The 14442-nt window shown below is 41.6% G+C and overlaps 1 protein-coding gene and 1 long non-coding RNA gene across 6 annotated transcripts in view; one reads left to right on the forward strand and one right to left on the reverse strand.

Moving 5' to 3' along the window:
• Nucleotides 1-14442, reverse strand: part of LOC117140004 (protein bric-a-brac 1) — a 55282-nt gene that overhangs the window by 28788 nt on the left and 12052 nt on the right. The window contains exon 2 of one of the 5 annotated variants that reach the window (XM_033302719.1): nucleotides 6372-6442. The exons of the other annotated variants lie outside the window; for them this stretch is intronic. Coding sequence (XP_033158610.1) covers nucleotides 6398-6442 — 45 coding nt within the window. The 3' untranslated portion in view covers nucleotides 6372-6397. Of the gene's footprint in view, nucleotides 1-6371; nucleotides 6443-14442 lie in introns of those variants that run through there. 5 annotated transcript variants of the gene reach the window in all.
• Nucleotides 1-14442, forward strand: part of LOC117140005 — a 40889-nt gene that overhangs the window by 26022 nt on the left and 425 nt on the right. The window lies entirely within an intron of this gene.

The following is a 14442-nucleotide window of genomic DNA, read 5'->3' on the forward strand; positions in this document are numbered from 1 at the left end:
ACATTGCCATCATCTAATATTTATATACGTAATATAAAATATAATGATCCCGGGCTAGACGCAGTACCCTGGGCCAAGGGTCCGCGATTGTGACTTGCCAAATTGCGGAAACCAAAGGCGGAAAATATTCAATAATTTATAATTTAAATAATACCCACTACAAATGGAAAAGAACTAGGGGGAGGGGCGAAGGTGAACTATGCCGCCTCCCATTTGAATTTTCCCAACTGCGGCTGCGACGCCTTTTATAATTTTTCATTAAACTTGGCAATAGAAGTTTTCGTCTTTTCCCCATGCGCAAGGAAAATGCTCGGAAAATGCAGGGACGGGCGAGAAAGAGCGCGACAAAAAATAAAATGAAAACGTATATAATAAATGACATTATGGCATATTTATGACTGCTAATAATTTATATGCAGCCACGGACCTTCCCCCCTCCCCTGTCTCGATTTTGGCCAACCTCGGGAGAAAGTTGTTGCCTCCACTGACGAGCTGGGGAAATTTAATTTTGGCACACATTTTGCGGCGGAACGAAGTGCTCTTTAAGATTTCAATTCGAGTTAAAAAAAAATACTTTACTTATTTATTATATTTCAATGGGCCGACTTGGCTGCATTCTGTCTGTTCGCCTGCCTTCAATATGTGTATTTAAATGCAAACATAAAATTTATGTCAAATGTCTGCTTGACACGAGATATTTAAGCCAAATGAGCCGCGTTGCCAAAGCCAAAGCCCAGACAGGGTAAATACAATATTAAATGTGACTTGATAAAAAGAGCCCAGTAACCAAACGAAAAATACAATAAAAATGGCAAAAACAAATAGCATGGCGAGGCGAGTAGTTGTACTTCAAATTAGCGATGGCATCGTGTTGAAAAATAGAAAACATTCAACTTTAAAGTAAATTAAGAAAATAAGAAATTTCATATTTAACAACTTAGTTTCTAATGCTCGTGACTTGATTCAACTTTGATCACGACTTCATCTCAAATTCCAAATATAAATAACTGCAATCATAAAGCGTGTGGCATGTTTAAAATTTATTGTAATTTGTGCAGGCGATTGTGTGCCCCTTTTTTTAACCCTTTTTTTACTATCTAGAACAAGGTAAAAATCGCCTGTAAATAAAGTTTTCCCCTGTTTTCCATTTGTTCTTCTTAGTTGATTTTTGTATGATTGCTGATTGTCATTTGTGGCAGCGTTTGTTGTTCTTGCAATATAATTAACTCAAATATGTGTATAATGTTTATTGTAAATGAGTCTCAATTTGTGGCTGTGTGCATTGTCCCCGTATTTAAACTAAATGCCGGCATTTTGGTTGATTTTTATGGTTTTTTTTCGTCGTTTCCGTGGCTTATTGTTATTATTGCCCCGCCATGCAGCTTGTCTGTCTGTCCGCTTTTCAGGGGGTTGGCTTTTCTTTCGATTTCCCCGTGTGTTTTTCCCCGGCCATTCGGGGTGTAATTGTTTGTTGTAATTAGGGCCGAGCAAATAAAGTGCTTCCGTTGATTTGTTTCAAAGGCAAATAGTTAATTGCCAGCCATAGGCAAAGTCATTCTGCCTACGCAGCGCATTGATTCCGATGAATCCAAGCCGGGCTATTTTCTTAAATTGCTGCACTTGCTCTTGGCTCTCCAAGTGATAAGGCTCCTCCAGGTGGATGTTGAAAGCTAATAGAATGAAATGGTACTTGGAGAAAGTCACTTGTAAAGAACCCTTTAGCTACTTTAAGGCGGCTTAAGTGGCAAATCGTTCATATTACCCTCCAAATTAATGCACTAGTTTTGTATCCAAAACTATCAGGTCTTTAAAAAACTATACTTTAGCTATTAACTGAACTCCATCACTTATTTTGTACCATGAGCCATTTCGTTCTCGTTTCGCTTTGTTTTTGCCATTCAGTGCGAGTGCAGCGGCAACAAATAAAAACTAAAAGACCAAATAAATGCAAACTTAAACTATAAAATAAACATTAAACAAGCTAGAAATGCTTTTATGGCCACTAAGACGCCAAATGAAAACGACGATGTGGCTGTCTGCTGCTTCTCCTTCGACCAAACGGCCAGTTGCTCGAGTTTACAATGCCGCGTGGGTATTTTGTTGCAAGTGCAGTGAGTGCGGCACACACACACACTTGGAATGTTTTTATACTTTAATGAAGTCGGCGTGCAAAAAAAATTGATTAAATATAATTCAGCAACAAAGTATGTTTTATAGTTGCAACATTAGAAGTGGAAAGGCCATAAGCTGCCTCCGCACTGCACTGTAAAAGTTTAATTGTCTTGGGGGCCGACTCGAGTTGGTCGAGATGGTCTGCTTGTGGGGCAGGTGCAGCTGCCACAAAGTTACATCCAACTATGTGCCCCAGCCCCCGGCTCAAAGCAAAAGCACTTAAACGTCTTCGATATACTTTCAGCATTTCTACATTTCATTCGGATTTATGGCGCCCAATGTCAATTGCTATGCTCGGAGTTCGGAGGATTCCAAATAGGCTGTATTTTTACATAGTATGAATATTAAGTTAATAAATATATTCAAGGAGCCCGTCTTCTCGCCTCACAAGTGGAGTCCATGACTCATAAGCTGGCAGGCAACTTGTAAAACCGAATTATTCAAACTCGATTTACTCACACAAAGCACTACAACATTCACTCGTTCAACCTGATTGATGTTAACTGAGTTTGAGGTATGGGAAGCTCCTTCGAATAAAGTTCGATCTATTGAATTCGGACTGGACTGAATTCGGACACACACTGCCCTTAATTACATTCGGAGTGGGTGGTTTTCGGGTGGTTACCCTGGCCTGGCTTGGACGCAAATTTATTTTAATATTGGTGCGCAATTTATTTTAATTGGAATAATTTTATTTGTCTTTATGTTTATTCATTATGCAGACTAATGAATTTCCCTCCCCATACACGCTGGCTATCTGAACATCTATGGGGTCGCACAATAGACGAAGTGGGCTCCAAATAGGGGGGCTTCCATTTACCATTAGTGGGGCTGTTGTGGGTGCTTGGCTTTTGAATAATTAACGAGGGTGCCACTCTCAGCCATTACACATGCACGTATATTGGGCAGTGGTGTGCGGGGTGTACGCACGTTATGGCACATAATAATATTATATGTTATTTACCAAGAAAATGCTTAGTCAGCCTTATACAAATGTCTATGAATGTTCAAAATATAATTATAATAATAATTGAATTAGATTTATTGATTATTTGCACAGGACAACAGCACGAACACGACATGCAACACACCAACAAATGGGGCAGCAATTCGTTGAGTGCGGAAGGAGGGGAGTGGTGGGGCAAGTCAGGCGACTGCTTGGTGGATTTCCACATTTCCATTTCCCCGCGGTGGCACTTTTAAGTTCGTAGATTAAATTGCTTTCTCGGTTAATTTCGTGACCTAATGGGGCGGGTTACTTTCTTTTAAAAATGTATGATTTCCGTTTTCGGGGGAGGTAAATTGAATTCTGGAGACAGTTTAGAAAGTGAATTTGGGGGAAATCACTTTGGTGTTGCTCTATAAAACAACAAAATGTTATTATTTTAATTTTGAAGGAACTTAATAACCAAATATAAGTTAATAAGCCTTCCTGTTCTTCCTTTTTTCACTTGAAGAACGCGTAGAAAGTGAAAATAAGCCCGTTGCAAGTTCTGGTCCTTCCACATTTCTTTGTGCGTTGCAAGTGCGTCAGAGAGCCTCAGCGGCACCCCTCCCTCCGCGCACAAAGGGCATTCAGTCAGAAAAGTTGCCCCAAACTTGGGGCACACTCACTCACACACACACACAGGCAAAGGAGGCGACGCGAATTTTGCGCGCGCTTTTCTCCGCCTTTTTGGCTGGCGCACATCTTCGTAACTTGGGACTTCGACTTCCACTTCCACTTCCTCTTCCACTTCGACTTGTACTTGTACTTGCTGTCGTACTTGTACTTGGAACTTGGAACTTGCGACCTGAAGATGCAGCGCCAGTGCAGCACAGTCCGCCGTCGTCTTTCTGCGATTTCTGGGCGCCTGTTCGCGGCGCAGTCTGTGCATTCGACTGCATTTTTGCGAAATGCAGCGGCCGCTCGGCGGGGGAGAAAAAAAACTGGCACTTCGGAGGGGTTGGTGTAAAAATGCATTGCCGAAAAGAATTGGGCAGGGTGCAGGATGCGTGGGTACGTGCACAAGGATGCAGTGCCTCCTACCGCTGCGTTCTTTCGGCAGCTCCTCCTGTGTGGGTATCGATTTTATCCGACTTTGACTTCCACTCGCAGGTGCAGTCGTTTATTTTCTTAGAATTTGCTCTGCGAAATGGTTTTTGTGTGACTTGCTGAAACCTTCGTATTTATGGCAACGCGTTTTTATATTTATGCGTTTTTTTCGGCAGTGGAATGGGATATGGAGATGGTGACCAGGATGGAAGTGTGTGTATGGAAGTTTTCCCAAAAGTTGCAAGTAAGATGGTACACATTACGACTGGTTTAAGATACCCTAAACATAATATGTATGACATAATCACTATATATTTGAATAGTTCATATGCCTAATATGATGCCTGTATAAAAGTGTTTTTTCTAAGCGAATTATGAAGACTTTAAATGGCTAAGGGTGTTTCCATGTTCGTGGTTATGAACATATATTGTTCCCGGTTATTTTTCTAAGTTGAATTATTATATTTGCAAAAGTTTCGCTTATGAATTATGGTCTCAGTGGGTGGCGAATGGTGAGTTGGCGAGAATACATGGCAGGCAATGCACTTTATGAGCTCATGGGTTCAGGGAAGGTCATCGAGGGATTTTTATGAGCTGACAGAAGACAATTTAGCTAAAAAGTTGTAAACTTCCCACTCTGCTGTTCATTACGATTTTAAAGTTGGGTATCAAGGCGAAAAGAATTAAATGAAAATAGAAAACTGGACACATGTGGCAGAAATATGTGCCCAACTGCCTGAATATCCGGACCATATCCACACCAGAAGTGGAGGATCGGGTTGCTTTTGATGATTGTGAATGCGAATTGCATTTAAATATTACACATAATAAATTCACAAGTACAACCACCATTTATATCGCACCAACCATCTCTTTTAAACCATCTGTGAGGAGTCACCGGCTTTTGTTTTGCCGGCGATTACTATATTGAAATATTTTATTCTTTTCGTACACCGAAAAAAACGCTATATTCGCATGATATTTGATAACCCATATTTGCCACTTAGGTGGTAAATTAAAATGTAGTGAAACTGAATATACTTAGGTTATATTTTAACAATTTGTATTTTGAAGTTGTAAAATTATATTTATTTTTCGGTGTAGATTCGAGTGTGGCTGTTCCATATATATTCCTAAAACCGAAGCTCAAAGAGCAGCCCCGAGGGCTTTTGATCCCCGTTGTGTGGCGGTTTTTCAGGGGTTGTCCAGCCCCCAACCCTTTTTCCACAACCAGAACCCCGAGTATCTCTGTCAACTCTGCGCTGGCTTATTTGCGATTTCCACCTCTCATATTTTACATATTTCACACCCCTAGCCGATGGCCCAAAGACCCCCGCCCACCTAATTACACGTGGTTACTTCTGCAGAATGGGGAGTAGAAAAATAACGCAAATTACACATAGATTTCTTAGAGTTTTGGTGCATAATCATGCAGCGGAAATGAATTAATTCTTTTTCACCCCTTCCCCGCCTTGGCATTTCCACTTTGAGCTCAACCGTTGAGAGAGGGTGTAATTATTTTCCTGTTTGCAGTGGATCAGCAACTGGAGGGGATCGGGAAGTGGACAGTCATTGGGCTTGGCATTCCGTGTTTTTTTCTGTTACCAGAGCATTGGGAATTCGGTTTATACCAAGTACATAATGTTTCTTGCATACAGGTACTAACTTCTTGTATTTTATTTATACTTATTATATTGTAGATATACTATATAGGGCATTTCAAGCTTCGTCTGCGGAAACCAGTGCCATTTTCCCGATTTCAGTGGGCTTTTCCGCCGTGCCGCTTGCTGTAATTTGTTATTAGTTTTCTGCAGTTGTAGATGTAGTTATAGTTGCGGACAAAGGGCAGTGTGGACTGTGCTGGGCTTCCATTGAAATCATTTGCATATGGCATGTAGGAGGGTCAGTGGGAACCGGCGGAGGGGCCAGGGAATTAGGTTGTGTGCAGTTTATTGCATTTACTATCGACCCCAGTCGGTGATTTGTTATTATTATTCCTGCTTCTTGGCGCCGCTGTTCATTAGTTTGCACTTCACGGAGCCCTTTGCTCAGGGTTTAATTGGCACCCCTTTCGGGATTTTTCCCACTTTTCCCCAGAAACCCCGTACTTAACCTGGCCAATTTGCACGTCAAAATTTTAGTTGTGAGGTGTGCAGAGTTGTCGGCAATTGGCGATTATTAATACAAATGTTATGTACTTACGTTGGCCAAAGGAAAGTCACCGCAGGAACTTACCTGTAACGATAAAGGGAAATGAGAAAAGGTGTTTTAATAATGGAAAAATATGGCTTCCTATTTGCGGGAGCGATTTTCGGGTATTCAAGTCTGCTTGTGTGTATAACTACGCATTCCACGTTGCGTATACGCAATGCGAACCAAATTGCCGCCGCTGCAGTCGGTGCTTTCTATATACTCCAGACTATAGTCTACGGGCAACTGCGGCTTGAGCTCCAGCCCCTCCCCCAGATAGTCGCCCCCTCGGAGGGGGGAATCACCGGAATTTTTCGTTGCGCGCCTGCCAAAAACGAGACAGAACCCAACTCTCTCCCTCAGCTGAAGTTGCAAATTCGTGCCCAGGCAATAGGCCGAGATAAATGCATTTTCCTAACGTGAACGCTATCAAATATATGTACAGTGGAAACCATTGTGAAGAACAGCAGAGTATAAATGGGACTGGGTTACTTGAATACTTTTTAAATGCTATCTTCTTTGATCACAGTTCTTTCTATTTCTTTATTTCTATATCTTAATTATATTGATTTAAAAAGATTTCCTTTGAGTTTAGCTAGGCGTTCGTTGAATTGGGTCCTCACTGTATATAGAAAACGCAGCGCCGACAACGCGTTGCTGGCGGCGACCGCAGCAGACACACGGCTCGATTTGGTTAGGCGATGGCTCCTAAACCGCCCACTCCCTTCTGGCCACCCCTTCCGCCCCCTTTTCGAATGCGCGCGTGTGTGTGTGGTGGTGTGTGTGCATTAGGTGCATGTGCAACTCGAGGCTTTTGGCAAAAGGCGCAGGAGAAGAGAAGAGAAGCCATGGAGAATCCAGGACCCAGCAATGCCTGTTGGCCATGTTCAAATAGCCTACGCTGAGCGGTGTGCGTGTGAGGGCAGATGGCCAACACACACACACACACACACAACTGCAGCTCATACGCACACTTGCAGATACAGAAGTTGCCAATAACAGGCGCAACGTTTTGTGTTCGTTCGGCTTTTTTCCTTTGACCAGACTGGAGGAGCAGCGCCCCACATCACCCACCTTCCACCGGCTTTTTCCAACTTCTCGCTCTCGCCAGACGCATTCATTTGTAAAGCTAAATCACATGGAGTGTGGAATGGGTTCGGGTGGCCAGAGGGCTGGAAGGTGGGGAATGTGGGTGCAGGGAGGTTCCTGTCGGAGGCTTTTACTACGCACCTCTTGCTAACGTGTTAATGAAACGCATTCGAGGGCCATAAAACATGCAGCGCTCTGCCCGCTCAACTTTCCCGACTTAAAGGTGGTGCAGGGAAACAGAAGATCCCCAAACTATACACATTATGCATTATGCAAACTATATGCATTATTTAAGATAATAATCTTATATCGAGATATTCTATTAAAGAAGGCATTGAGTAGTTAGTTTTTGGGCCCAATCGATCGGAAGTAGCCCAGACTTAGTCCAAGATCAGCTCTTCCAATTTTGAATAAGTCTGGGAAGGCGGAAAGAATGTCCATTTCCCCGCTGGAAAATTCTATTATTGGCTTATACTCTTTGTCCTTCGTCGAGAGCAGGATATACAGGATGTATGCCATCCGCCGGCATATAATTTCATTAGTATTTTCTAAACCTGACCAGCAAAGTGCGCTCTTTTTCGAGCCGTTCTTGACCGGGCTGAATCCATATTTTTTCTTGGCCTACACAGAATGTCAGTTATTGCCCCTCCATCCGTCAATGTGTGGGTGTGTATCTGTGTGCCGAGCCGGAGTGCTGAACATTCCAGCAAGTTGCACAAGCAAGCGACTACGAGGCAATGGCAAAAACGCGGCATAGAAATCGAATTAGATTTTTCCGATTGAATTTTCTACATTTTTAATTGCTTTCGACATTTCAACTTGTCGACGAGCCGGCAGAGCCATCCCCCGCCACCCCGAAAAAGGCCCCAATAACCCCCATATCTAACAATTCCTGGCGAATCTATGACGTGGCCTGACATTTATGGGCGTTTGGGGGCCGGCGCATATGAAATGCAAGTAACTAAATCAAATATGTGCGCTCCGCCTAATTTGCTTTAGTTTAGTTGCATTTTTCCAGCTGCATATTTGATGGCAACTTTATTTGGGCGGGGAAAAGTGGGGAAAGGCTATTACACCGATAAAGTATTTACCATTAAAGGGGAAATTGGCAAAACCAAATGGGGTTTTTTTTCAAAGAAAATTAATGGGCATTAAATTAGTGTAATATTTGCCGAACCTTTCACTGCAGCATCGGATTCGCATGTCTTCTGCATCAAGTCCAGTGCCATAATGAAACGAATTCATATGAATATTTCGATTTCGATTAGAGTGCATGCCTGTTTCCATTCGCCACCGTCTGACGGATCTGCTGGCGAATTATCCGCATTATTTCCCCATCTTTGCACCTTCTAGAGGAGCTGCACTCTTAATTTCCCATCAGCATCGCGATGCCAACTTCAAACGCTGCCACAGCTCGTGGCACATCTAATTGATGGCGAGGTGCAGCATCGCATCCCCTGCTCGTATCTAAATCGCTGTGTAGCTACGAACGCGTATCTGTATCTGTTTCTGGCGGGAATAAATCGAGTGCCAGATGAGAGGCGATGTATGCCAAAAAGGGTTTCCCGCGCATTAAAAATGTATTAAACGTAAAGTAAATAAATAATTGAATCGGGCCGAAAGGAGGAAGTGCAGCTGGCGGAATCGAAAGATATTTATCTAAAAATAATAAAGATGCCGTGGCTGTCTGGCGGCGGATTTGAGTGGCACAAGGCCTAGTAGGGCCACTCCCTAAGCCAGCTGCCTTAATTTGTAAATCATTTCGCAGGCGAACGGATCGGGCAGAGTTATTTTTTAATATCAAAATCAACTTATAAATACTTTTGGTTGTTGGCCGCGCGCACTGCATCTTCCGCATTTGTTTGTAATTTACTTTTATGCTTTACTTAATTGCATCTAGATGCATTTTATAAATTACAACACATGGTCTTCGCTGCGCAATCCACAATCCACACACTAGATCCCATGGCCTCTGGAGTTGAACATCAAATTGACGCCGCCGCCGCCGCCGCCGAGCACTTATGATTTTTATTAAATTTTATGTTTTCTAATGACTCACTGGGAAAGCGGCGCAGGGGCAGCAAATGAAGCGGATAAAGCTGACTTGGAAAAATTCAATTAAATATTACAACAATTTCTCTTGATGCCGCTGCCCCCATAACCCCGCCCCCTTTTCGGCTCTTCGATGTAGTTTTTATGGCCCGGCTCGTCTGCATTTCCCGACATTAATTACGCCAAATGTATCTCTGGCTGTGTAGCTGTAGCTGTATCTGTATATCTTTGTATCGCTGTATCTTTGCATCGCGCAACATGCTGCATAATATTAATTTTCGTTGTACATTATTTCTAAGAAAGCAGCGGAGGCAACGGCAACATCATATAATAATAACCATAATGAATCCAGATACAGATACAGATACAGATACATATACAGAAACAGAAATGAAGCAAATAAATGAGCAAAGAACAGGCTTTCCTTTCCGTCTATTGCTCTTTTTTCTCGAGTACGAGTTTGTTTTTCTTTCTCCGCGCTTTTGTGGGGGTCTTTTGTTATTTTCGTATCTTTCAGATACTTGTGCCGCAGCTCCTACAACAAAAACAATTAGCCTACTTTAGTTTGTTGTCTTACAAGTGGAAATAAAATTAAATAAGAAGCGCAGCACTTAGTTAAATGCAGCGAGGTATCTCCATCTGTACTTTTGTGAGGAAACCAGCTGTTTAGAATCTTAGCGATGGTAAATTATTTTGTTTCAACCATTATTTTGTAGTAAATGAAGGAATTCAAATATTTTACAAAAGGAATATAATATGTATTTATATAAATAATATACAATACATATCTCTGTCACGCGCTCTAATCTCTAATCGGAATTTGTTAAGTGTTCCCTGGGAGTATGGAATATGCAATGCAATAACGACAACAACAGTTAGAGGCTCACGAATTTAATTACAGCGTTTTTAGTTTTTTGTTCTGTGTTCTGGTTTTGTTGCGTTCCTTGCGACGCCTGTCATCGCGTATCTTTGTATCTGATGGGTGCGCATTTGCTTGTGCCGTTCGTCTGGAGTCGTTTTTAGTTATTATTGTTATTATTTCTCCATTTCTACGAACGTGTTCCGCTCAGATATTGAAATTTATCGCCGCTATTTTGTTTGAAATAATTGTCTAGCGACTGGCTGACTTGCTGACTTGCACAGTTCGATAAATGTACTTCCACGAATATGTATCTGTATCTGTGTCTTTAGCTGTTTCTGTTTCAGTCGCCGTATCTGTAAATGTATCTGTATCTGTATCTGCTGAGTCGGCACAGCAACAGCGACATACATCCACGTACCGCTCTCGCATGTATTATTTTCTATATCTTTGGCCAGGCATCTTATTATAATTTTAATTACAAGCTGTTATGGGGCCACGTTAATTGCTTCCGTTTTCGAAATTGTATCGCAGTTCGGCCCGAATGGATATGGATTGCGAATACGCCAGCTAATTAGAGGGAATCGGGCGTAGGGCTCCACCAGTCCACCTGCAATTAGCCCAAAAGCTAAGCTGTCAGCCAGTCTTCTCGGCCAGCTGATGAGATGCACTGTGCTTTCTCGGCCATTTGCTGCAGCTCACATAAAAATCAGCAACAAACTTGCCCTGGCCCCATAAAAGATTGCAAACAAAAACAGAACAACAGAATGGCATGGAATAAAATTTATATGAATAACAAAAAGCAGCTAAAGCAAGCAGCAACAACAACAGTTTACTGCCCCGGCTCAGAGGTACACTGAGCAAAATGAATGTACTCTTTTTCATACCAATAACAGGAAGTAGTTAATATGAAAGTATAAAGTAAATATCATACTATATATCTCTATAGATAGTTTCATCACCTTTTTTTCACCTAATTTATATCCATTAAATTCTCTGAGTGTGCAGTAAGTGCCCCAGAATGCGAATGCATCTCGGGTTCATCGGCGGGTCGAGTTTGTTGCAACACCCGAAGAACGAAGAAGTTGCAGCGTGCGTTCGGCATTAAAATTGTGTTTATGCGTGTTCGGTAATTTTATAAAAGTTAAATTAGTTTTAAGACCATAAATTCAGCTCACTCCCTCTCTCGCTCTTTCTCTTTGCCAGTTTAACTTTTATTACTCTTAATATAAAAAAGCTGGCTAGAAGCGGGCCAGCTGTAAAAATGCACGCGGTCATAAAAAGTTGCAGGAGGCATGTTGCCAGTTGCCTGCAACCGGCAACATCCGCACAACAGCAGCAACATCGTAAAATAACTTCTTGCTCTGCGGTCTGCATTTGGCCGCAACAATGTTGCTGCATTTATTCGTATTATTATTACAATTTAATGAATAATTCTAATTATATGCGACTTGAATAAGGCCGCAGAAGCCAATAAAAAGCCGGCGTGGCAAAGTGGAGTGGATTGGCGATGTGTGGCGCCCCAGCTAGTGGCACATAAAAATTGGCGCAAGTTAATTGTGGTAGTTATTTGCTGTTTTGCCATTTGGTCATTTTACAATTTTACCCCCTCTCCACCCCGCCCCTCAACCCAACGCAACAATGTTGCGGCATTCTCGCACTTTACGAGGCGTTTTTTATATCACTTACTTTACTTAGTTGATTAAGGGCGTGGCCGATGGGCCAGATATGCTTAGATTTGCTCTAGCGTTTTACGACCCTCAAAACCCGAACCAAATAGAAAATATGAAATGGCTAATCCGCTTATGAGCACAACAAAATGTTACACACACTCCGATCGAAATTACTTGCAATCGCATTTTAATGTTTTACTTTAACTAGCAGGTGAACACTTTGTTGTTACCTTACTATTTACCTTACTATTCTTACTATTTGTTGTCCTAGTCAATTAATGTATTTTCCAGTACTTCTATCGATATTCCCAACCCCTGAGTCGCAAAGTCACATATTTGTTCTTTTATAACGCGAACGCGTACCGCGAAGGTCCCATAAAGTGTTCGTAATAAAATATATTGTGCAATATTTGTGCTATAGTTATACAGCCACTCATATACATTATATATACATATGTGTTATATAGATGTGTTGTATATAAATTGCCATCCCATTGCTTATCACCGCCTTTATAGGTAGAATGTAATTTCGTTTTATGCGCAGTTTTGTCAACGGCTTTGTCTCCGTCCTTCGTTTGTGGGGCGCCGCGGGGGGTTGGGGAGGAAGAAGTCATAAAACTTTATGCATTTTGTTAGAAATATAAATAATAATTATCTGCCGACTTGTATTGGGTTGCCTGCTGCCAACCCCTGGACACTAACAGAAATTCAAATACTCGGTCTCGAGCAACGCTTTCAACTGTCGCAAGCAGTAGTAATAGCGTTATTAATGTTATTGTTATAATAATAATTCGAAATCCGTAACTTTTGCCATTTTATTAATGGGTCGAACGTGTACGAGCGGTTGTTTTTCAATTTTTTTAGTTTTTTCCAGTTTTTGTTTTTTGTGTGGCATGCCATTTGGTATCATTGCATTAACTGTGTGTAGTTTGTAGGCCTCTGGGCTGTCGTAATAGGAAAACACACAAAGATACACACAGCACGGCGATGCTGATATTTACCCGCGTTTCTATTTAGACAATAATTTTAAGTTTTAAAACGCTAGTGCGACAAATATTTGATCAACCCCATGGCAAACTAGACACAAGGCAAATAGCTGGCGGCGATGGAGATACGGATTCGGAGATCGGAGATCGGAGATCGGGGTTGGAGGCACCGCGTCAGCTTCGGAGCTGTGCCATTTACAATATTTACCCGAGTGTTTTTAACTTATTATTTATTTGCATCTCATATTTATTTTAACGCTTTCAATTGCGCCCCGCTTTAAGTGTCTTTATTTAGTTAAGTCGCTTTGTCTTGCTGCCAATGGAAACTTTTGATTCTGTCGCAAGTCGGAGTTAATTATAGTGTTAAAATGGGACTAGTAACTAGTAACTAGTAATATTTTTGTATCTTTTTATCCTACCCATTATGTTTAAATTCTGAGCGAACTCACGTTCACGAACCACCATCTCCACCGAAAATTCTGAGTTATTTTGAGGAAGCCCACCATAAAGATTGCTTTGTTATTCACCCATCCAATGGCCAATAAATCGAGCTCATAATTTTTCATTGCATTTGCTCCTGCCAATCGAATTGGGAAAACATAATAAATAATATATAAGTAGTGCCTCAAGTACAAGTAAGTCGTTAAGGAATTGCAAATAAAATTTAATGCACCCGAAAATGATGCGAAAACTATTTGAGGAATTCGCGCCGAGTGCTGTGTGCGCCCCTGCGTATGCGTAATTTGTTTCATAAGCGCATAAATAAAAATTCAGTCGAGAAACTAAATGCAATAAAAATGCGAAACGGCCAAAATACATATTTAAAATAACAAACCAATTGCGCACAAGTAATAATTTATCAAATATATGTATCTCAGAAGAAATCGAAAATGGGGAAGCAGCCCCCAAATTTATTGTGCCACGTATATAATCCGCCTGTACTTTGGCCAAAAAGGTAACGAAGCTGGTCTAGAAAAGTTTTGCGGGTCCAAAACACCGCTGTAGATACAGCTACACTAACAAAAATAAGGTGCAACATGGGGTTAATGTATATATATATATATATATATTCATTAATCTGCTTAATGCAGTGTTCACATTCCCTATAAACTTGAATAAAAAAGTATACGTGATGTTCAGTTAGCTCCCATCAAATTTATTCCAGTGTACAGATACAACTGCAGCCGCAGATACAGATACATTTGAAACTTTTATCCGCAAAACAAATCGCACAAAATCGAAACGTGCGGACCAACCTCGTCGTTGTCTCCGCTCCATCTTACCCCCTTTTCGCCCCCCTTTGTGCCCCTTTTTGGGCCGCGACCCCCCTTTTGTCCACAGCCATGTCCTGCGTTTCTTGGCTGCCAACTGCGGATGGCGTATGGA

This window comes from Drosophila mauritiana, chromosome 3L (genome assembly GCF_004382145.1).
Source record: "Drosophila mauritiana strain mau12 chromosome 3L, ASM438214v1, whole genome shotgun sequence".
In the NCBI taxonomy this organism is placed as follows: domain Eukaryota; kingdom Metazoa; phylum Arthropoda; class Insecta; order Diptera; family Drosophilidae; genus Drosophila; species Drosophila mauritiana.